Source organism: Microtus ochrogaster, unplaced genomic scaffold (genome assembly GCF_000317375.1).
Source record: "Microtus ochrogaster isolate Prairie Vole_2 unplaced genomic scaffold, MicOch1.0 UNK21, whole genome shotgun sequence".
Taxonomy (NCBI): domain Eukaryota; kingdom Metazoa; phylum Chordata; class Mammalia; order Rodentia; family Cricetidae; genus Microtus; species Microtus ochrogaster.
This window is the reverse complement of record NW_004949119.1, coordinates 4,105,509-4,129,867: the sequence shown is the minus strand read 5'-3', so window position 1 is coordinate 4,129,867 and position 24,359 is coordinate 4,105,509. Positions and strand designations below refer to the sequence as shown.

The window sequence follows — 24,359 nt, the reverse complement described above, 5'->3', positions numbered from 1 at the left end:
ATGTATTTGATTGCATGAAGCTGAAATGTATTCCTGTCATGACAGTGCCCATGTATTTGATTGCATGAAGCAGAGGCAAACACATAGGGTCCGGTATAAGGCCAAATGGGACTGGCTTTCCTGAGGGATGTGACAAAGTGGGACCTGCATTGAATGATATCACATTTACTCTTCAATTTACTCATATTTTAAAAAGTGGATAATATCTGTATTCTGGAGATGTTTCTAGGATTAAATTATATCATCAACATATGTAAAATACTATCTCATTACCTGACTTCAAAGAATCGTTCAGGGCATTTGTGGCAACTCTTATCATGGGCACCCTTGTTGTGCGTGTGCCTTCCTGTGCTCAGTAAATCAAGAAGTCATGCAAATATGCATAGAACTGAACTGTTTTCTGTGTATTCCTTTTTTTTTTTTTTGCCAGAACAACTGATTCCTAGGAATCCCCTCAACAGTGACAGAGTGCAGATGGTGCCCTGCAGACCATCAGTGCTGGGAGACATGAGTCTGAGGATGAGGAATGCTTTCACAGAGAGAATTTCTAATCGCCTTGGGGAGACAAATGTGCAAAGCCTCAGAAGGAATTATAACTCACTCTTTCTGGGCCTTGGTAGTGGGGGTACAACCCATGCGTGCATGCACTGTTAAAATTCAAATACTGAAAAGGCCCAATCTTTCTGTACTCGTCCGCTCTTTCCCACCACAATCCAGGTCTCCCCTTGAAGGAACCATGGCTAGAAATTGTGTTACTGTCCTTTTAAGCTGTTCCTGGTGGTCTGCACTGCACAGATTTCCGAATAATTATGAGAGAACACCCTTACTCATGTAGGAGTTCAAACTTCTCCAGAGATGACCATATTGCAATTCTTTCAGCTGTTTCTCAATTCATAGACAGTTGGCTCTTGTCGATGTGTGGCTATTTTTCCTCTACAATAGTATTGCTTGTGTGCATGCACCATTTTGAGTAGATGCAAATATTTGCATATGTCTGTAATGTCATTTAATCCTAGAAAGTTCTCCCAAAGGTGGAAATCATTGTTCATTTTCCAACGTGAGGAAGTTAAGCATTACAAAGCTAGGATGTCATTCACTCAGTATCCAAGTGTGAATAAGGGCAGTTATTTCTTCTTTTCCCCGCAGAGCTGGAACTCAAGTCTGGGGTCATGTGCCTACATTGCTCCACCAGTGAACTATGCACCCACTCATTGCATGGTGTGTGTGTTTGGGGGTAGGGGTGTGCCTCCAAAAAGCCTGAAGTGTTCACTTATCAGATCCCATGGAGCTGGAGTTACAGGAGGTTTTGAGCTTCCCAACACAGGTGCTGGGAACTGAACTTGGTCTTCCGAAAGACCAATAAGCAATCAACCACTTGTTCATCTCTCCAGCCCATGATCTATGTTTGTATATGTTTCTGGTTACCTCGTTATCAATTTCTGTGTTGTTTCTGTAGCACACATACACACCACAATTGTCAGTGAATCAGTTTTCAATGCTCAGGTTCACATTCATATTTTCACTCCATTCAGATGAGGTTTTAATTTGTAACCCTTTAAAAGAGGATCACATATAATCATTAAGATCTGCTCACTTTTATCTGTTGCTTCGGAAGGTTGGAATTTTGAGCCTGTCTTCTTTCTTTTTTTTGTTTTCATGGGTTTATCTGTTCCATTTAAAATTCTAATTCATTGTAATCTATCCTATTATAAGTATGGATTTGTTTTTTTTCTTCCAAATGGCTTCCCATTTGACCTAAGAACATAAATTAAATAGTTCAACTTTTCCTGTTTTAAGGTACCATGTTGTTTTGATTATCACAGCCTGACACTTCAGGACTTCAGGGTGTATCTCAGTCCTACAGTTCTTGTTTAGATCCAAAGCCCAGCATTGATGGCTGGGGGTGGTGGTGTATAATTTTAATCCTGGCACTCTGGAGGCAGAGGAAGGTGAATCTCGTGAGCTGGAGGACAGCCTACCCTACAAAGACAATATCAGAATAGATAGGACTACATGGTCAGACCCTTTCCAAAAGAGAAAAGGATCAGGAAGAAATTTAGCTGAGTCCTCAGTTCTGGAAAATACAAAAAAGCAAATACACAAATCCAGCACTGCAGAATAATTATTAGAATTAATAATCATAACTATTTGTTGTGCAACTGTATTCCTTCTCCTCATAATTTGTTTGAGATTACCAAAGGTATTGTAATTGTTTTTTTTTCCAATACCAACGTTAGATTTAGTTTTCAATTAAACAAAACTTTGGCTATTACGTAGTGTCATAATGAGTTTATAAAGTGATAAAAAGCATTTGGTTATGGTAGTTTGAATGTAATTGGCCCCATAAGCTCATAGGGAGTGGCCCTATTAGGAGGTGTGGCCTTGCTGGATTGAGTGTGTCACTGTGGTGGTGGGCTTTGAGGACTCCTATACTCAAGTTAAGCTTAGTTTCAGTTCACTTTCCTGTTGCCTGTGGATCAAGACGTAGAACTCTCAATTCCTTCTCCAGGACCCTGTCTGCCTGCACACTGCATGTCACACCATGAAGACAAAGGACTAAACCTCTGAAACTGTAAGGCCCTGCCCATCTCTTCACTGCAACAGAGACCCTAAAACATTGCTCTATTAATGATCTTGAATTTTCCAGTAGAATAATGTGCTATTTCTATTTTTAAGTTTTCTTCAGGGATAGTACACGCACACACACACAAATACACACACACAAAGATCTTATTATAATATGCACATTTTGTGGTGCTTTTGTAACTGTGATCTTCCATTCAAATACTTTCACATCTGTTTTTCTCTTTTTAATCCAGAAAGGATTTCTGGACACAAACTTTGCACCTCGCTTCCTTACCAAATTCTTTTCTTAGTTTTAAATCAGTTCTTTTAAGTTTCCAAGAGTCAAATCAAGTACATAGTCTGTAAGTGTGATAGTTTTGCAGTAGGCTTCTGAGGTCTGAGCCTTTAATTGCTTTCTCCTGTCTCATTGTATTGGCTAGGATTTCTAATAAAACATTAGCCAGTATTAATGATAATAGATACCTTGCTTTGTTTCTGCTGTCATAAAATTAACTTTGAATTTGGTTTTGGCTGTTGAATGGAGACAGATGTATTTTATCATATTAGGAAAGTATATAAAAATCTAAGCTTTCATCAGAATTGTTATAAATTTGACAAACACCTTGTAGTTTCTATGGAATGACCATTTTAATCCTGTAAATAAATAAATGGATATTCTAATACTGAGATTCTATTGCATACTTAGGATAACTATTACTGGTTTATGAATTCAATTGCTGTTTGTGTTTCTCCTTTCTGTTTATGATTATACTCTTCAGGATTTTTCTGTTTACATTTACAATTTAGATGAATGTATACATATTGTCTCAGTATTCACTTTTAATTTTTCCAAAAAGATATTACATATTTGCTTAATAAAAAAATCAAAAGTATGTCTTTGCGTATGCTAACAGTCTGAATAGCAGAGACCATCTACATGGTGTATAAAAGTCAGCTTAGATTGACACACAAAGAACCGGTTTATATGCCCACATCTCTACTAGGTAATAACATGCAGGCAGCTTCTAATCAGCCACGATGGGGATATTTGTGTGCAGAAACCAGCAAGCACTGCAGGGAGAGCATGTGAAACCTGCAGTGGTCCCAGTAACATGCTGTTAGTGGATTCTATCCCTGGAGGGACACTTGTGGTTGGTGCTCTTGCAGAGAGTGACATGTCTTCATGAGCTTCACTATGTCTACAGAAATCAGTCTTTTAATTTCTATGTCTTCTGGATTTAATTTTGTTAAATTGTATTTTCCAAGAAAATTATCAGCTAGATTTTCATCATATTAATCAACTGTAACTCTTATAATTCTTTACTTTTCTTATGTGTCTGATCCTTTATTTTGCATGATTATATTCTCTTTACTTTTCCATAGTAGAGGCGATTTAATTTTTTTTCAAAGATCACTTTTGAATTATTACATTATTTTGTATTCTCCTTTTAAAATATCATGTTAGCTTAAGAAATAATTCCACTTTCCTTTGGTTTTATTGAACTGGTTTCAGTCAAATACTCAACAAATATTGCATTTTATTGTGTCCTAAAACTCCCTCTTGTAATCCACTGCATGGATTACACTACTGCATGCCAACGCTCCATTGTTTTGGTTAGTAAATTAATATATGCTTGACAATTGGTAGAACAAATTGTTTCTTATCATAGTTCTTCTTTATTCTATCCAAGTTACTATTTTATTTATTTCCCATGTGAACTTTAATTTTACATTCTCATTTAAAAAACATTTTCTTTATTTGTTCTTTGGGATTTTTCAAATTAGCATGTATCCTTGAAGTACCCTCTTTCCATCTACTGATGGTCTTAAGCCTGCTGGTATATTGGGATTTCATTATTCTATTTCCCTTGTAATCCTACAGTGGGATTTCATTATTCTATTTCCCTCGTAATCCTACAGTTTCGGTTTTCAGGTTATTTTGACTTGAGATTGAAGGATTTTGGAAAATTTCTGATGGAAAGGAACTTGTACAATCTGATTCTGTTATTCCTGTTTTTATTATACTGTGACCTGAGAGATTTTTATACAACCTCTACTTGTGAAAGTTTGTTGAAATTTTATCCAAGACCCAGGATATTAATGTGAAAGATTGAATTTGCCAAAAATGAGCTGAATAACATTTCTGATCTCATAGTCTCTTCAGGATCCCAGGCCACACGGTCATGGAGAACAGTCTGGTTTGCCTCTCTAAAACCCGGGCAAGCCTTCCATGACTATGCTGAGCAAGGCAAAGAAATGTCACATGACCTCTGAGACGAGAGCCAGAAAAAACACTACTCAGGCCTGGCTCATCCTCTTTTTCACCCTTGGAACTCTGCCCGCGCCATGAGGATGTACAAATGATGTACAGAGAAAACGCCAAAGAGAAGCCCAGATGGAGAGCAGCCACCATCACTGAGAGTTTGCGAGCACATGAATCTTTAGTTGATCTTAGCTTCCAGATGACAAGCTTTCTACCAAAGCCCTGAACATTATCAAGCAGTGATAAGACATTTCTCGTTCCGTCACTTGGAATTCTGACTCTCAGAATCTATGCACATAGAAACCATTATTCTGTACCACTAAATTTGGAAATCACTTGTTATGCAATCACCCTAACTGGAATAACAATGATATATATATACATATTTTATTTAGATATATACATATATTATTTATATAGATACTGCATTTATATATGTATATATAAATTAGTGTATGTTGCACCACTAGAGCATACAGTTTGTTTTGCTTCAGTCAAATCAAAATTACATTAACATTCTACAGTACCCTTATTTTCTTCAATGTCTAGCTGCTTGAGTTCCAGCTTGTGCTATAGACTCCATGATCCTTGTTTCTTTTATTCACATTCCAAGTCCATTCTCATTATTTTGGTTTTTTGATATAAGATGGTACTATGGAGCTGAGCCTGACTTGTCACTGTCCCCCTACCTGATCCTTCTGAGTTCTGTGATAATAGGTGTGTGATGTCACGCCCACCTCATCAACAGACCCTTTTATTGCAACTTTTTCCAGGACAATTTGGTTTGCTTTCTTGCATATAACAAAAAACTGGGTTTACCTTAAGAGTCAAAAGGGAAATTTCCTAAATAGAGGAATTGAGCATAAAGTAAACCCAGAGTCCAGTGATCTGTACTTTCACTTCTTTTCTTCCTATTCATTCTGGACTTGTTGCTTCGTGTGTGTGTGTGTGTGTGTGTGTGTGTGTGTGTGTGTGTGTGTGTGTGTGTTCCAATTGCAGACATTCCCCCCTCTCAGGTATAGGACTGGAGTTTCTCAAGTCAACATCACATAACACACTCTCTGGAACTGTTGGTCAGGTCATTTCATTGTGTTCTTGCTCAGAAGGGTTGGGAAAGGCTAGAGTCCTACTAGGCTTCACGGTTGACTCTGTAAAGGTGCTCCTGGCCAAAGACATGTGTTGGAAGAGAGAAGCAAAGGAATCTGTGGCTTGTCTTGGGAGTTGAGTGATGAGCTTGGGAGGCGGCAGGGCAACAGGAGGAAGTTAGAAACACTTCAGTTGTGAGGCACCTATGAGGCTATCCAGGCACCATGCTTTGGGGGATCACTTCCTAAGCCCCAACACTGCTCTACACACTGTCTTACTTTCAACAGTGCTTTATACACTCTGGAAGCTCAGTGAGCATCTCCTGAGCAAAACTGTGACTTGTGGAGTCTGCAAGGAGAAAACAGGCTACAGAATGTACTTTCTAAGGCCTTTGAGCTTCTTACTGTTCCAGCTATGCCCACCTTCCTTGTCCTGCCTACCATACCCCTAGGGATCTGGAATATTTGATTTCAGCACCACAGGAGGCAGGAGTTCCAGAGAAATTCCAATGGAGCAGATGAAGACAGGATAAATTAGACCTAAGAAGGAAAGCTCTCTCTTGAGAAAAACAAAATTTGTAGAGGAGTATGATTGGATGGTTTTCCTTAATCCAAACCAAAAAGGATTGTCTTATTCTCTTGGACGCTCCTTGATTTGGGAGGAACTGATGAGCTACAGAAAGATAACTAAGGAATAAAGAGCCAATCCACCAGGGAGGGGATGTTTTATTGCTCTCCCACAGATGTCCTTCCTAACAACACAGGCCATTTTTTTTCCCTTTGGGGAAGGTGGGAATCGAAGAAAGGGAGCAACAATTTATATAGGGACCTCAGGGTAGTCTGTACTGGGAATTAGCATTGCATTATTTTCCTGGCTCCTCACTCTTTTTGCCATTGAGTTGAGAGAGCCTTGCCTTGCCACAGCAGAGAGTTCGCTTGCTATCCTTATGGACAGAACTCTGACCTACTAGACAAAGAGAGCGAGGAATGGAAAATTCCAAGTTCTTGTACTCTTTATTTTCATGTTAATGCTTCTGCAGAGAGTATTTAAGGAAGCAGATGCATAAGAATAATAAATTACTAAGGGCCAGCAACTGAGGCCTTGATCCAGGATGGTTTTACATCTCACTGTGCTTGCAAGAAGTCCAGAGGGGTCAAAGGGAAAACCCCTGCTTTCATTTGATGAAAAAGTACAGCTAGCCTTGACATAAGAGAATCCTTGATCAAACCCCATCAGGATTTGAAAGCTGTGAAAGCATCATTTCAAGTCCTTCAGGCTACCTCAAAGGCATTGAGCAGACCCTTCAGGTCCAGGCTTCAAGGAATAGTGATTCCTGGGTCCCCATCTCCAAATCATACGGGAGTTCAATAGCCCTCTCCTTTCTTGGAGACTAACATAAAAGAACTTCACTTGCTTTTAGCCCCTGGCTGCCTCCTGCACATTCTCGCCAAAAGAAAGCCTGCTAGCCTTACAATAACCTCGTCTTGTGTGTAAATACTCAAGTGAGAGAAATATTGAACGGTACTCTTGCAAAACCAAATTGCTCAATGCCCTTCTCTTGCCATGCAAACATAACTCTTTGGCTTCACCCTAGACACACTTGGAGAAGAGAAACTAGGCAGAAAAGTAAAATAACCACAGCCAACTCCTGCTAGGAGTGTGCTCATTCCCTGCTGTGCCCAGGCTATGATGGGAAATGAAATCAGAAGAGCATCTCTTTCATGGCTTCAAACCACCCAAAGGTGATTTCTACTCGGTCTTCCTCTTCATGAAAGGCTTCTTCTCAATCCTTCTATCTTAATACTCCTATTAAATAAACACCAGAGAAACCCATTATTTTGCAGTAATCTCCTTCACTGGGCCCCCATAGCACAGGCTAAAAATCAAAATGAAGTCCGTCATGCTGACTCTAAGAGGGAACTATGTTCTGAGAGTTTTCCAGAAATCAGGAATGATGGGAACAACATTATTTCTGTTATTGCTTTTTTTTCCCCCTAACCTAGTGGTTCTCAACCTTCCTAGTACTGCAACACTTTAATACAGTTCTACATGTTGTGGTGACCCCAACCATAACATTATTTTCTTCCTACTTCATAATTGCAATTTTACTACTGTTATGAATCATAATGTAAATATCTGATATGCCACCCCCAAAGGGGTTGAGACCCATGGGTTGAGAACTGCTGCCCAGATAATGCAATCAGTGGGCATGGTAATGCATTTTCTTCCACTGTAATCCTTACCATCACCAAAAGAGCCACGGGGGCGGCATTGTGTTAGCCAGTCTGCCACTTTTCTATTATTCAGTTTCTACATCACAAACAAAAAGTCAACTTGGAATGACTAGTGAATCCTTCCTTGTGCTTTCCACAGCCCTTCTGTGTCCTTACAGCCTTTACTCAGCTCCCTGGAGTACTTACCAAGTTACAGAAGGCAGTCTTGTTCAGCTCCAGAACTGCAAACAAAATACCTGCAATGTCTTCAGTAAACTCAGTATAATTCACCTTTCCACACTCCCTCCTCCTCAGCCTCCTGTCTTCCTAGTATAGTTGCTATGTCCAATTAGACTATAGGATTCCTGAAGGCAGAGTTCCTGGCTACTCCTGCATTTCTTTTGTCCCCTTGACCAGATCCCCCTGTGACCAGCTCTCTGGAAACCTGTGTGCCACACACTGATGGGAGAAACAGAAATGGACCTCAGCGGTGGCCTGAAGCATGGGGAATTCTGAGAAAGGGAAAGGCAAGCCACCGACTCCTAAAACCACCCCCTTTAAAAAGCACACGCCGCCTGACAAATCCAAAGTTATTGGAAAAATAACAACCTTCTACTTTGGCCAGCCCAGCCAAAAAAAAAATTTCATTAGAATGAATAAAAAGCAGAGCAGTAAATATTAATAGCCGAGATGGGGACACTGGAGGACAGAGGGCCGCACAGAACAGGTGCTCTCGCCTCTCCATTGCAGCCTTTGCGGCCAACGACGTCATCCTTTGGCCTTCTTGGGCTTACCGACAGTCCGTTTTTCATGATTTTACCATTTCTGGCCAAATGCAAACTTTTTAATTAAATGTACCACATGATTCCAGATGTTTGTTTATTTGTTCCAAAAAAAAGGTTGTAAAATCACTATGTAAGGGAAAATTCTGGGGCAACAAGTAAGGTTTTATACAAGACGCTAGGAAACAGAGATAGAAGGATCTGGAGCTGGGACTGTACCTCCTGAGTGTAGCTTTCAGCAGCACAGTCTAGACCAAAGGCACTGACTCCCCGCAACTCTTTTGCACATGCTCATGACCGAGCAATGAAATGCACCAGCCAGGTTTCCTTTCCAAAGAATGTAACTAACTCAACTGCAGGCCAAACAATGGAGTGAACAAATTCTTGTGACTGGGTCTCCTGCTTACTGTATGTTCGTTCCCATAGTCATGAACTTCAGAACATTAACTCCCCCAATCTTCCATTGAACAGCCCAGATTATAGTGCATGCCCGGGTGGCGGGGGAGAATCCTCTCAGGAGGACCAGTGATGGGGAACAGGACCAGACCACAGCTTCCCACGGGGCAGGCTGGCGTCTTCACTGCACCCACAGATTCTCATCTCCTGGTCTCGCGTGTGTCTCTTGCAAGTAGCTCCACACCTAGATCCACTGGGACATTTCAACCCTATCCTAACTGAGGCAGAGTTGTATGTTTCAGGATCAAAGCCCGAATCACAAAGTAAACGAGATGGAGAAGCTAGTTCCTTTAATGCCTGAGTCCTGCTGAGTAAGACCAATGGCAATCTCAAACAGAGATGCCGTGGTAGCCCTAAGTTTGCCTTTGCGTGTTCCCACTTCTCCTCCACTGGCAGTGTGCTCTGGTCCCAGCAGGCTGCCATGTTGTCACCTACACTACCTTTGTTAGAAGCCTGCTTATTTGTAACACACCGACTCATAGCCTGTATCAGGAAATCAACAGCTTCTAAATCCAGAGCCAAGTCTCTTGATTCTCATTCCCCAGGGGCCTCTGGACTCCAAGTCCCTATGCTTGCAGTGTCTTGACATGCTACAATACTCATAGGAATCCATGTCCTTTCAGGACTCATATCTGACCTCATTTCTCATAATCTGAGGGGAACAATCCAAGGTCTAAGGAGACTGAGGATCATGAGTTTAAGTTCAGCCTCGCCTAGAAGATGAAATCCTTTCACCAACACAGCACTGTTTTAAAACAAATAGAGCTTCCTCAGTTTGGTCCGGACTTGCCTTACTTTAAGGTCACCCTATATGAAGGGACTTCACTGATAATTTCTCTTTCCCAACCATATCCCCATCTCTCCTCAGTTGCCTCGAGTCTTACTTTTCTGCTCCTTCACGATGTTTCTTCTGGAACGCCCTTTCTTTGTCCTCCAGCTACTGCTTCCCTGTATGTTTGTTCTTCAAGGTTCAAGTTCAACATCTTCTAAATGGCCATGTTTGTCCCCCTCTTCCCTGAATCCACCTTCCCTATGAATGCATGGCACATACACACCTTGTGTCAAGCACTATTGTGTAAAGTTATACAGTGTGAAGCCCTTCTTCAATTGACATCTGGACATAAAGGCTTCAGAGTCAGTGATGATATTCTTTATCTCAGAGTTCTCAAATTCTACCGTAGGCGCTGGAAACAGCACACGCTTACCTGAAGTGACCTTTGCTCATAGGAATCCTTGTCCTTGGGGTCATATTTGACCACATCTCAGTCCCTCTTTACAATAAAAGTGTGATGGGTCATAGCAACAGTGTGAACGCTGGGGAGGCTGAGGCAAGAGGATCATCAATTCAAGGTCAGCCTGCTCTATACAATGAGATCCATTCACAAGTAAGTACAGAGCCTCAGAGAATCAGCCCAGTTCTAGAGTCACCAGCACATCTGGACTCTATACCAGCTATTCCCACGCATTCTGGATCTCCATATTTTTTTTCAAGGAGACATACTTACTACCACATTTTGTTTAGCTTGTCTTTTGAGTGGGGGAAAAAGGTCACCTTTTCTCACCTTTCAGTTTACTGAGGTAAGGATACTGTTTGGGGGAGGGGAAGTGGAGTTCATTTTCCCCGTCCTTGCTTTGCTTCAGGGGCAGAAGAACCAGATTGGTAGCTTGTCTGTGTCTGTGAGCTTACTACAATTCTGCCCAAAGAACAGAAATGAAAAACTCTGTGGGACCGCAAGTGAAAAATCATCCTTGGAGGAAAAGGCTTGGAAACAGACCCTTATGGATTTCATGTGCTTGAAGGAGGTTGCTTAAAGCTCCTGGCTAAAGTCCATGCCAGTCTTGGTAATAGTCTAGCAGATTCATCCGTCTTCAGATTCCACTTGGCTTGCTCTTCCATCACTGCCGCCCTCCCAGACAGCCGGCACACATTTGCACATCCATCTATATACACTCAGAAGTTTTAATCTTCACGACCCTCCATTCCAATCCACCCAGCCCAGCTTGGTGCACAGCGAAGCTATTGACCCTGCAAAGTAGCGGAGAGATGAATTTGATGACCCAGACTGCAGTTTTTAAACCATTCCGGCAAGGTCTAGAATCAAAGGAAAAGTACAATTTATTCGGCACTTAGTAAAGTCCTTTTACGTAGGAACAGAGCACACACACAGAAAATAGACTCCCACTGCCACACAGATGAAATAAACCTGTCAGCTACAACTGTCAAATCACGAGTCACTTTCATTAAATAAAGGAACCTTGAGCTTCACCTGGCATCTGAGAATTCCACCAAGAATATGCACAGAAAAGCATTATGAAAGAAAGGAGTCGAAAGTAATGGGTTCAGTTCAAAATGTCATCAGATGCAATCATTTTACATAATTAGAAAACGCTAATAATAGTTCCCCATCAGAAACCAACATATACTTCCCCCTTGCATCCAAGGCTCAGGCATGGCTAGGGGTCTGAAAGACATGTCAAGACCTTACTCTCCCTTCACAAATCCTCCTGCTATATGTGTCATTGTACCAGGGAGCGTTTCCCTCTTCTCTCTCATTGTTTGCTTTCCAGGTCTTAGCACGTGTTCTACGGATACATTTTTATCTATCAGCTTTAATAAACTTTTAGCAAACAAGTACCAATTAATTACCATTATTGCTGCTGTTATCATTGTTACTTGCTGAATATTGAACCCAAAGGCTCTCCTACATCAGGCACCAATGCCAATTCGGGGTGAAAAAAAATTATCTCATGTGTAGCTGTCTTAAGGAAACAGTCAGAGGATATAGTCCACAAATAAGTGTGTTACTTCAGTCATGGTCTGAGCTGAGGTGGGCTCTACCAGGACCTTGAATGGTTTATTTCAGTTTTTCAAATGGGCAAAGATGACCAAAAGGTAGCAGGACAGAGACCTGCCTGGGGTGGAGCTAGGAAGCAAGACTGAACAAAACTGTCTGCTGTCCTATGATCAGTCTGGCTTGCTGTTGTTTGTAGGGTTCATCTCTGTCTTTCACATCTCTGGAGGGCTGACCTAGAAATGTGGTAAAAATTAAAACAAAGTTCAAAAGTAAAAAAATAAAAAACTCTTACTGGCTGAAACAGAGAGACTGCTTCCAAATCCTACAACATCCCCAACCCTGCCAAACTGTAATCACCAAGCAAGCCCCTCTGAGGCCTGTGTGTTGTCATAGGTTTTCCTGGCCAACATGGCCCCACCCCACACTCCTGTCTCTGCAGACTCTGCCTCTTCACAAACACCTCTCTAACTTGTTCCGAATTCATTTCACTCGCTAATTCCATCAGCAGAAGCAAAGCACTGAATTTATGGCTTCTCAGAAAATCTATCTTCTCAGATCCTGGGCTTAAAACAGTTACAATCATACAAATGAAAACCAGTCACTGTTCTTTTCTCTTTTGGACGGCACCCTCTGAGCTGCTCCCAGAGATAGATAGAAAGATCAGCTACTAAGCAGGAAATGCAATCCCCATTTAGGAAATGGCAAATGATGAGTAATTATGATATTCCCTATGGAAACCATGCTGTGATTGTCCTGGCAATTAATTCTAAGCATAAATAGACCAAACACCAAGTTAAGGAAGATGTGCAGCCAGCATCCATGTCAATGAAAACAGTGGAGACTTCAGATAAACAGTGAAGTCGGAGGGTTTCGAATCTTCAAGCAAGTTCTCAAATAAATTTCCGTACTCTTAGCTTTCTTTCTTCTGCATATTCAAATTCAGATGCTTAACATGACAGGTGACTCCAGCAATTTGCAAGGCTGATAAGCATCAAGGAAAAACACGATTGAGGGGAATTCAGGGAACTTTTGGTTAATTCAAAAAACTGTGTATGCAGAAGAATGGTAGTGACACCCTCAATGTCACGGCTGCGAGAGATGACAGTGGGTAAGCCTGGCTAGGTTCTTGGTTCCATCTGCACCATCCTCTTGTCGGGATTTGCAGCTCACTGGAAATTACACTTCCCAGAATCCCCTCTGATGGATCAGTCTGGGTTAGGGGCTATCCACAAAGAGGCACTGTTGTAGGATTTGAAAATCCCAAAATGAGGAAGAGCAGGGCAATGCACACAGTCATAATGTGTGAGGCTGCTTCCAAGTGAGTTACCAGAGAGTCACTGACCTGTGCAGGTACTTCACTCTGAGGACTCCAGCAGAGTGCCCCTGATGTCCTGCATAGCTTTCCTATGGCCCTTTAGAGTCTCTAGCCTCCCTGCTGGTGCCTCATGGTGGTGTGGGCACACTTATCATTGGGAATTTCTAGGTCCTCCATTTCTTTTGACACAGTGTCACAGTTCGCCCTTGTTCCATGTGTCCAATGGGAAGGATGAAAGTCAGGGTAACTTTGGAATCACAGGCACAGAGCTTTGAATAGTCTGTGTGTCTTTGCTGCTCAGTGACTCTGGTCAGCCTTGACCAGTTCCTGGCATACCCCTGTCTAATGAGAATGGTAATGTCCACTTACTTCCATGTGTTGTAAGAGCAGATTAAGAATAACATTGTTGTTGGTTTAAACAGAAATGGCTCCCCCAAAGACACAACGGTCTACTCTATATTCATGTGGATTCTACCTCTGATAGCTACTACATAGATCGGCAATGACTGTTATACTGGGATGTCTTCTGTCCATAGAACATAGTCAAAGAGATTTTATCTAACCAATGTGTCAACAATCTTCATAACATGGTACTCAATGAAGACACTACATCTAGATTTCCAGTAGAGATCAGCAGAGACCAAGGATATAGCTCAAATCCAGCAATATGCTGACGTCTTGGAAAGTGTTCTGGGAGAAATATAAGGTAAGCATCCTATGCTCCTATGTATTCCAGAACCAAATCATTCTGAGAATGAAGCTCCTCCTTTGAGAGTATCCGTTCCAAGAAAATAATTGTGTTAGTCCCTTCAATTCATCTCATTCCCTCTCTTCTACTCAAACATCAATGTTTGACAAATATAATGTTGAATAATATGGTATTGTTTAATATAATAATAAAATAATCCTCCCCTTGGAAGTTATGGTTGATGGCTAAATGGGCTCTGGCAATGAGTCATCAGATATGTCTGCAGATACGTCTCCCATCCTTGTTTTCTTTTGAAAACAACGGGGTTGATGCTGGAGGTGAACAGGGCCAGGTCTTCCACTGACTGTGCTCACCCTTGCCACCTCACTAGCTATGGAAGACACTAACTCTTTCCTTACGTTTCATGACTCAATTTTTACTTATGGAAGTCAAATTTTTATAATGGTAACAATAGATACCTGACACAATTATTTTGGCTTACAGTTTGGGGAGGCCTCGGTCCATGTTTGGCCGATCTGTTGTTTCTGAACCTGATACAAAGCACACACCATTCCATCATGCCATAGCAGATATACACATATGAAGAAGGCCCTCACCTTATAGCAAGAAACAAGGGGGAAGAGGAGAAAGAACTGTGACATGAGGGTATGCCCTCCATGATGTGATTTCCTCCTAATAGGCCCCACTACTTAATGGATCCACAACTCTCATGGGCTAGAGAACACAATGTGCGTTTCAGGGTACTGTTCCAAACCCCCCAAAATATACAATGAGTTTTAAGACCCCCATGCTATATACAAGAAAGTAGGTACAGTATTTTCTACTCCCCACAAAAATTGGTATCTCCGGAAAACTTACCAAACAGGATTGTAGACAGTAGAATGGGGGAAGCCCCGTCCACACCCTGGAAATGTGGTATTTAACTATGTAACTGAAGGGCTGAGGAGTCTTTGACAGAAAGGAGGGAAGAGAGTTAGTTTTGCCTCTCACAGGACTTCCATCTGGGAGTTAAAGACATATACACAGATGGCTCTCACAGAGAGAAGAAGATGCACAATTACTTTAGAAACTGGAGAGCAATAGGCTAGGGGCTCTCAAGAGAGAGAAGACACAACACATCTCAAAGCAGGAAGTTTCAGGCGGAATCAGGAAGTTCTGCACATGACAACACTTATGACAGATGGCATACAAGGAAATAACAAACAGAAGAATCCAGTCCACCACTTCCTGATCGTCAGTCTAGGCTCATTTTCTCTTCACATTTTACTACCACTCCTGAGACAAGGGTTCTGGCCCCATCAAATTCGACATTGGGAGTCACAGAAAAGGACAAGTGGAAATAGAATAGGCATGGGAAAACAGCAATTTGCACATGAACACGAGTGCCTAGCCACCAGTTTCTGTAGCTGTTGATGCGGAAGGAAAATAGATTGGGAACTGGGTGGATCAAAATTGTTTTCAAGTTCCAGCTCTGATTCTGTTGATCAAACATTTGGAAAGATTCTGACAGGAGTGACATAGATTGCCTTCATACCGTGAAAGGCATAGGTGCTCACAAGTCATTTCCACTAAGGAATTTATAACTAGCATTGGAATGCTTTGCTGATTTATATAATTAGAATTTAGAATGATAGCCTTAAATGTAAAAACGGCATGGCATTAAGTAGTTTCACTTAGGGTACCAAAGCAACAATGGCTTTTTCCATGTGCTTATGTAATTCAGGCCAGGATGGAGCAAAGTGGTTGCGCCATTTCCTTAGTTAGATACCAAATCACAGCCAGCCTTCAGGAGCTTCTGTGTCTCTCTCTGTCTCCTTGTGACCATGTACCCAAAGGACACTGTTACATGATGCAGAATCTGTTTTCAACACCCAGCCTATGAGCCCAGGACCAGGGGACCAGGCAATAAGTACATTAAGTCTATGGCGCTATTCCTCAGTAAAACTGAGCTATTGGTTGTTAGATCCCTTTAAAGAACATTTTCTATTTTTTCCAATTTTTAGGCTATGATGTTATCCAGGAGTACTGGTTTATATTCTTGGTGATTTTTTGCACATATCAAATGTTAGTAAAACTTGGACTGGAGATGTAGTTCATGAATAGAATGCTTGCTTTACAGAAGACACCTGGGTTTGGTCCCCAACACCACAGCGCGCACACACACACACACACACACACACATTGTGTACACGCAATATGCTTAAAACATACCTTCCTTTATTCCTCCAAGGCTTATATTTTACTACTAAATTAACAGACGATATTTGACTCATTCTTGAAGAGCACCAGTCATCCCATCAGATTCCCCTGTTGGGAAATCTAAATGGCATTGGCAGATAAAGTCTTTGTAAGCAGACTTGGGGGTCTTAGAGACTTCAGTTTCCATGCAAATTACCCAGTAGGCTATACAGTACAATTATCCTTACCACGGTATCAAAAAACAATACACTGGTGAAAAATTAAGCTATTTTTAAAGTATTTGCATTATTCCTTGTAATAGTGTTAACTCTGTTACTCTCTCTCCCAATATCATTTTTCCATGGGTATTCCTGCCCAAGAGTCCCAAGAGAAGTGTTCTAGACCCTCAGGAAAGCACCCACTGCAGAGACCTGTTCATCTCCCCAGAATAGCAATATCCCGGTACCTATTACAGCTGACTGAACAAAACTGACATTCACAAAGCTGACACTTGAAGAAAATGACAGCTGGACTATAACAAGGTCAAAAGTCACAAAAAGGAGCATTCCACCGATGCCCATAGGTCAGCCAGTCAAGTCCAAGTCACAGACTCCTGAAGGTTGACATGACTCTCTTAATCACTTCTTGCAGACTATTAATGCCCCAATCATACAGAACATAAGAGCCCACCACCTCTGAAGCTTCTCTGTAGCCTTTTACTCCATCCATGCAGTATAACCGGGATGACCAAGAGAGCACTTATTCAGTGACCCTAATGGGATTTTTGCACTGGAGAAAGCAGTGTTTAAAGTACACAATGTCCCTCTTCTAAGCCTGTCCTTATTTAACTTTGAAAGACAGATTCCCAGTTAAGAAACAGAGATCTGATCATGGGAGGCTATGACAGTAGACACGTCAGACCATGTGACCTCCTCTTGCCCTCAGTAATTCCAGCTCAGCCAGTGGCATATTCCTTGGCCCCAGAAGCTGGTTAAGGGACAAGACTTTTTCAAATGATATTTATCAGTATTCTGCTTGCTTTTGAAACTTAACATCTCCAAAATGGCAAACGGATTCCAATACTGGAAGAATCAAACAAATCAAATTATGTTTCCAGGACCAGAGAAGCCAGCAGAAATCAAGGTTCTTTCTGAAGCTGTCAGGCAAAGTGAAGTTTCTGGAGCTATAATCTAGAGTTCACCCTCTTTGAAATTACATATTTCACCTCTTACATTTCCACACATTGTTATTTTAACAAATACTACTCAGTTCCCACATCTCTCCATTCCTATTACTGTGTGGAATGGTCTTCTAAGTAATTGTTAAATACTATAATCTTTCTGTTTAACAGGGGGTTTCAAAATTATACCATGGGTTTACGCCTCCTTGCTTATCTGGGTTAAAATCTTTAGGCTTGTTAGTATAGATTTCCCATCAAGAGCCTAAAAATCCCTGGGCTTTTTTGTCACAGGACGGGCGCAGTAAGGATCACAGAGCTCCAGAGTTCTGTACTGTCAGGTCTGCAGGCTACAATCACTGACAGCAACAGAAAGCTGAGTTCCTACCTCGGTGACTGGTAAGCTCTCTGGATGCAGAAGGCAGGGGTGTGTACTGGTGGTGTCCCTCTGGAGAGGCAGCATCATCCCCACTGGAAATCTGTAAGATAAAAGCAAAATGTTACCTTGGAGAAACACCAAACACCGTGTCACATCCTTGTTTACTAATTCATTTCCCTGGGATCTGAGTCTGGAGAGAATGGGATCCACTTGACCTTCCTTTACCTGTTGAGATGGGCTCTAGTTAGTCTGAGCTAGTAGGGCACAGCATTCTGAGGTACTCTAAGATAGAGGACTGGCTGTGGCCATCACTGTTATACAGAGCTGGAAGGAGAGGAGGAAAACCAGGAAAAAGGCAGGAAGCACTGTAGACCAGGTCTGCTCCAGGCTTGCTCCCAGAAATTGTGGCAAAGTGAGTGCTGGCTATAAGCAGACTCTTATGGCCCTACTGTGGATGAGGCAGCGTAGGTGCAGGAATCAGGACTGGCTTACGTGGACTTGGTGGCACAGAGACAGAAGATAGCAGAATATATGAGTCAGCCTTGTGCTGTGGACTAAGTATAATATCAACCCTGGAGAAATCCCTCTGGAGTTTGAATTGGGAATACAAATTCAGTATTTATTACAGACTATCTCATACTTCACTGTTTGGAATATGTGTGAAAACATAATGAGGTACACCGTGGAAGAGACCCAAATTTGGACACGGCATTAATTTGTTGTTTTGTACATCTTCCGTGCAGAGCCTGCAAGCATGCTGTGTGACAGACTTCGTATGCCTGCATTTTGTTCTGTGGGGCCAGGAGAAGCTTCCGCTTGTGACATCAGGTGAGTGTTGAAAAGGTTTGGGTTTGTAGCTTGTTGGATTTTCAATTTTCGACTGTGGGTACTCAGTATGGTGATGGTTCTCAACAAGTCATCAGCAACTAGAAGGTTAACGGAAAGCAGAACTCCATGATACAGCCTCCATGAGCGAAAACTCATGACAGTGAAACTGGACACTGATGGAGATGTTTGGAGTGGGCAGGGCTTCCCCATGCTTGGTGAGGAAGTTCAATTCTCTCATTTATGGCAGGGGGGGGGATCATTCAAATTACCAAAAGAAAATGGCATATAAAATGGTGTTACTTTGTTTTGTTTTTCTATTTGTACATCAGGAACTCTTTGACTGTAACTAATAACTGTGGCTAGTTACCCTGTGGAAAACTGTGGAAGGCAGCTTGTGCCTGCAGTGTTAACCCTTTCCGGAAGAGTATGGCCTTAGCAATAAATGATGACAGCCTCAGAGCTCACGTGGACTGGGACCAAGGACCGATATGTCCTCTGAAGAGCTTGGTGACTTTGACAAAAGCTCCACCATTAGACCTAACTGAGATTTCTAAATCAAATGCAACTTTTTTTTTAATATCCGAAAAAGAACATCTGCTAGGAGTGAAATCCTAGGCTTTCAACCTTTCCAAAAGCTCGGTGAAAAAGTAAATTTCATTAATTCCTCGTTTCTCTTTCCAGAAGAAGAAATCCATTCTCCGAGGTGTGTTTACCCTGCTAGAAGCGGGCCTTCTCTCGGAAGAGATTACGTGCTGTACGGCAGTCAGAGCTAAGCAGCAGATTAGACCTGCTTGCCACGGAAACCCTTTAAACTTCATTTCTGACATTTGAGGTGTTTGATTAAGCAGCTTTCGGGGCAGACTTACAGAGAGAGGTCTGAACAGAGCAAAATTAGAAGCTCTGTCCCTCGGTGGGATCAGATCTCAGAGAATACTTGTCCACTCCAGTGAAAAGGCAAACATAATGAACATACATGGCGTTTAAAGCTTGGCCCAAGTATACTGGAAGCAGCCAGATAAAAGCCACCGCCCCAGAGGACAGAACTCTCAAAGACTGGCTACGCTCCACCCCACTGAACACTTAGATGCTGTAAGTGTGTGGACGAGACAGAAGATGAATTAAAACCCAAACCCTACATTTGCTATTTGTCTCTCTGTTTGGCCTTTGAGGTCTACCGTGGCCAACATGATACTTGAAACACAGTAACCATGTTCTAAACATGAAGGCCTCTCTGTGCTTGCTAAAGGACGGATAAAGTTACAGGATGAAGAACGTCCAGCACACTTCCTCTAAGATATCCCAGACTTGTTTTTACCTGTGTTTCTGAAGCAGTTCATGTTTAGAAAGAAAAAAGACATGGTTTCCCACCCCAACAGGAGTTTCATGTCGCTGTGCTGTGGAATTTTTAGACTTGAATTTAAGCTGTTGATAATGGGATGAGCTGCTTCCCCTAGAAGGAATGGGAAGACACACTGCCTTTCAGCAAATACTCTGACTGTACAAGGCATCAGAGCTCTGGAGCTGAGAGAAAGAGACTTGTTTTCAGCTGTATGGAGGACAAGAGTCTTGTAGCTGCCATTCAATGCCCAGCACCTAATTACTTTCCTGCTCACCATCCATTTTTGTCATCTAATATAAACTTAACTTATGGGAAAGAATCCAGGAAAACAACAATTTTACAAACTAGGCTTTTTGGTGGGATTTATACAACTCAGTGTTCCGGGTGACTCTACAAATCAAGATTCCAAGTACATGTTCTTCAGTTTGGCTTTTATCAGAACGAAAACTACTGGGTCTTTTTCAGTGTGATCCACAGACATGTTCTCCACATCTTAGCCTCAGAAACACAATTCATAAAATCCAGGTTAGCATATGAAAGAAACAGAAGAGAAAATTCCTTCACTTTGCACACTTTCTGCCAAAGGATATAGAACTCACCTTGGACTTGAGGCAACACAAACTTGAGTATGAGGCAATGGAGGCACAATAAGTAGGACACATCTACATAATGTTTTCCTTTATATGTATTAAGAAGAAATGCCTACAGTAAGCATAAGGAAATCTGGACAAGTCTGAGTCTCCGGGACCGTAAAGATTCTCCCACGTTTGATTCCGTGCCAGTTTTCCTAAGTGCCGATGGCAGAGATTTGTAGCTTCACATTTTACTTTTATCTCCTGTTAGAGGATATTTGCCATGGCTACAATAAAATACCAGTACTCAGGATACATAAAGAATATCCTCCAGTCAACAAAAATGCATACTGAAGACAACTGGCAAACGAAATGCCGGGGCTTTCCAAGAAGAGGAGACCCAAACAGTCAATAACAGAGAGAATTTCATCCAATTTGCTGAAAGGCCACGGGAGCTTAGGCAGGATGTGATTCCACCAGCCACTGCATCACCAGGCTTCATTTCCTCATGCTAAGGCACATAGAGGGGCGAGAAGGTTGTTCTCTCGCCCCTGCCAAGGGGAATGAGTTGCTGGCTTGAGTGACTTGGAGTGGTGGGTAGCATCCATGCGGATAATACCTGGGTTGTTCTATGACCTCCACATGTGCACATCTGTCCACTTGCTCACACGTGTACACACACACGTGCACACACATGAATAAAACTATAAAATTCATAAGCTAGAGAAAACTTTACATACACCTCTACAAATATGATGGAGGTGGGTCTTGTAATATACTTTTATGAAAGACTAATGCTTAGCGTCCAAGAACAATAAGCCTGATTTAAATCTCTTACCTCCGATAAGACAAAAGCTTCTGTGGAGTGAAAACACAAGTGGCCAAATGACAAACATTGCATGGTTTTACGTGCATATGTGCCCATTTGATTTCCTGTATTACAAAAATCTAAAAATTATATAGCAATACAAACAAAACTCATGAAAGTCCTTGACTCTGCCAAGGGGCACGGTAATTAGACTGGAGCTAATAAAGTATGCGTGGTTATTTCTATTGATCAGAGAACAGGTTTGAAATAGATACATTAAAATATTACGAATGACAGATCTTAAATAATGGCTATGTGTTTTCTTATTGTCTAAACCTTTCCACACTTTTGAAATCTTTAAAAGCTAAACATGAAAACTAACAATACAAAGACTTCCACGTCTAGTCCATGTCATCTTCTATCAATATCAACCCCAAGTAATTTTCTAGTTCTTTTATAATGTAGATTAATGTCATCTCTGGGTGTGTTTGTGACCAAAAAAAAAAATCGTATTTGTATTTCTCATAAAACTACTGAGTATGACCCACAGAAAAGACAAAACAAAAATCAGATAATGACAAAAATGTTTTCCAGATTTCTAGACTTGAGGTGTTTGTCCCAGCCTTGCATAAGACGCGCTAAAGAGCTCTAGTGCACAGGGAGGCCTCTTGACTATTCACCCATTCAAAATGGAGAGCCACTAACATTTTCAAAAATCACATCAGTAATGGTTAGCAGGAGCTAACACATTTGCAGAAGGCAATTTCCATCATGCAAGAAGTGTCAGATCCAAAAGAAACTCCATTTCCCCAAATCAGGGCAGTTAAACAAAAGTCAGCATTTCTCAGGACCTTGTGAGGCAGGTTCCCCTCCACTAAAAGGACCCTTTCCCTGGTCACTGATGGAAAGGACAAATCTCCCCCTTAACTATACCACAGAGCAGTCATGTCCAGTGTATCCTGATGAGGAAGGAGGCTAGAGCTTTGGGAATTTGATGGGAAAAGACTCAGTGAAAGTCCGGCACACTCTAGGAGAGACTTGCAGGGTGAGACTGTCTATCAGTAACCATAGAAAATGACAGTGTGACATTCAAGACCCTTCCCGATGTGCATGTACAATGACAGCACAGGGCAGACACTCATGAGCATCATGGTACACACAGGGAATGGAATGCAGAGTACCGGAGATTCTGCAGCTTCAGAACAAGGAGGGGCAGCTACAAAGTTGTTTAATGGCCATAAATCTCTGACTATTTTCACAAAATACCATAGAAGACCGCAGCTCCACAACTCATCCCCCATCACTCAGCTCAAGTGCAGGTCTTTGGCGTGCTCACTCACCCCTAAATCATAAGCCACAGAAAGTGATCCCAGGGCTGGGAAATTTGTCAGCCTCTTTCAAGTAGAAGTAATCTTCACTTCTGATCACAATTCATTCCCTGAAACCACGGCAGAAAGCTGACTCCTCTAAAAACATTTAGTTTTCTTCTCAAAAGAAAAAGCACTGAGCATTTAGTTATCAAATATTTAGTAATCATCTACCAGAGGCCAGCCCTTGCTGAGGACGTCAAGAAAAACAAGATGGGGAACGCCGTTTATATTCCTGGCATATCAAAAAATTTCACCATGATTAATATGGGTCATGAAGAGGTACCAACTCCTACCAGGACTCTCATAAATCCTCCAGCTTGACCTCTGCACATGGGGAACTGTAACTGTGTCTGGACATGTTTCTTATCCATCCTACAGGCAAGTTTTCAAAAGGACCTATACTGACTTTCTAAAGTGAACTATATGCTCTTAGTACTTGCACTCAACTTACTCCCAGGAAAACAAGAGAAAGTCAAGGCATGATGGTTGACTAAGTCCAACACTTCACAGTCAAACATAAGACTGTGGTTTAACAGTTCTCAACCTATGGGTCATGGCCCCTTTGGGGATCACATATCAGATATCCTGAATATCAGATATTTACATTATGATTCATAATGGTAAAAAAAAATTACAGTTATAAAGTAGAAACAAAATGATCTTCTGGTTGGGGGTTATCACAACATGAGGAACTGTAGAAAAGATTGCAGGTTAGGAAGATTGAGAAACATGGTTATATATTATTACTGTAGTTCATCAAACACAGGTGAGAACGGGAAGAGAAAGATCAAAGGAATAAATCCAGCAGTGAATAACCATCCTGAAGGCTGAAGTTCCCAGCCCTGCTTACAAGGGTACTATTGTGCCTTCTAGCATGAAGCAATGTCAGTGATGAAGAGATGGGATTGGAACCATTGACTGTTTTGAGATCAGGAACAGTTATGTCATACCAAAGACAGAAGTCAAGAGAAGGAATGGAGAAACAATTAAGTAGGGATGAGATTTAATCCATGACTACAAAACCAAGAGGGAGGGAAGAGTCTGGCAGAAACTGGGCACCTAGCTGAGAGGGTGAGGAGAGCCTTCAGGCCGGAGTGGGCAGAAAGGAGGGAGAAGGGGATTGTGGCAAAGGCCTCTCTGGGGAATGGAAGCCCTTTGAAGCTAACAGCCCGAAGCATTCCATTTGATTCTATCTGATCTACAGGGGCCCTAGTTCTGCCAGTAACCCCAGAGGGCATCTGGCTGGGAACAGCAGTTCACAAATATTTATGGGGAAGGAGGGAGTGAAGAAAAGATCCCAAAAGGAAAGAAATGATGGTGGCTCTGGGTTTCTGTAAGCTGCTTCTTCTTTTTTTAAATTTATTTATTTATTAAAGATTTCTGTCTCTTCCCCGCCACCGCCTTCCATTTCCCTCCCCCTCCTCCAATTAAGTCCCCCCCTCCTCAGCCCAAAAAGCAATCAGGGTTCCTTGTCCTGTGGGAAGTCCAAGGAACCCCCACCTCCATCCAGGTCTAGCAAGTTGA

General features: G+C 41.8%; 1 protein-coding gene across 1 annotated transcript in view; it reads right to left on the bottom strand.

Annotated features, from left to right (window-relative positions):
• The window catches only part of Lrmda (leucine rich melanocyte differentiation associated), a 1,015,195-nt gene that overhangs the window by 168,889 nt on the left and 821,947 nt on the right, over nucleotides 1-24,359 (bottom strand). The window contains exon 6 of the mRNA XM_026789555.1: nucleotides 17,928-18,018. Within this exon, the coding sequence (XP_026645356.1) occupies nucleotides 17,928-18,018 (91 nt within the window). The remainder of the gene's footprint in view (nucleotides 1-17,927; nucleotides 18,019-24,359) is intronic.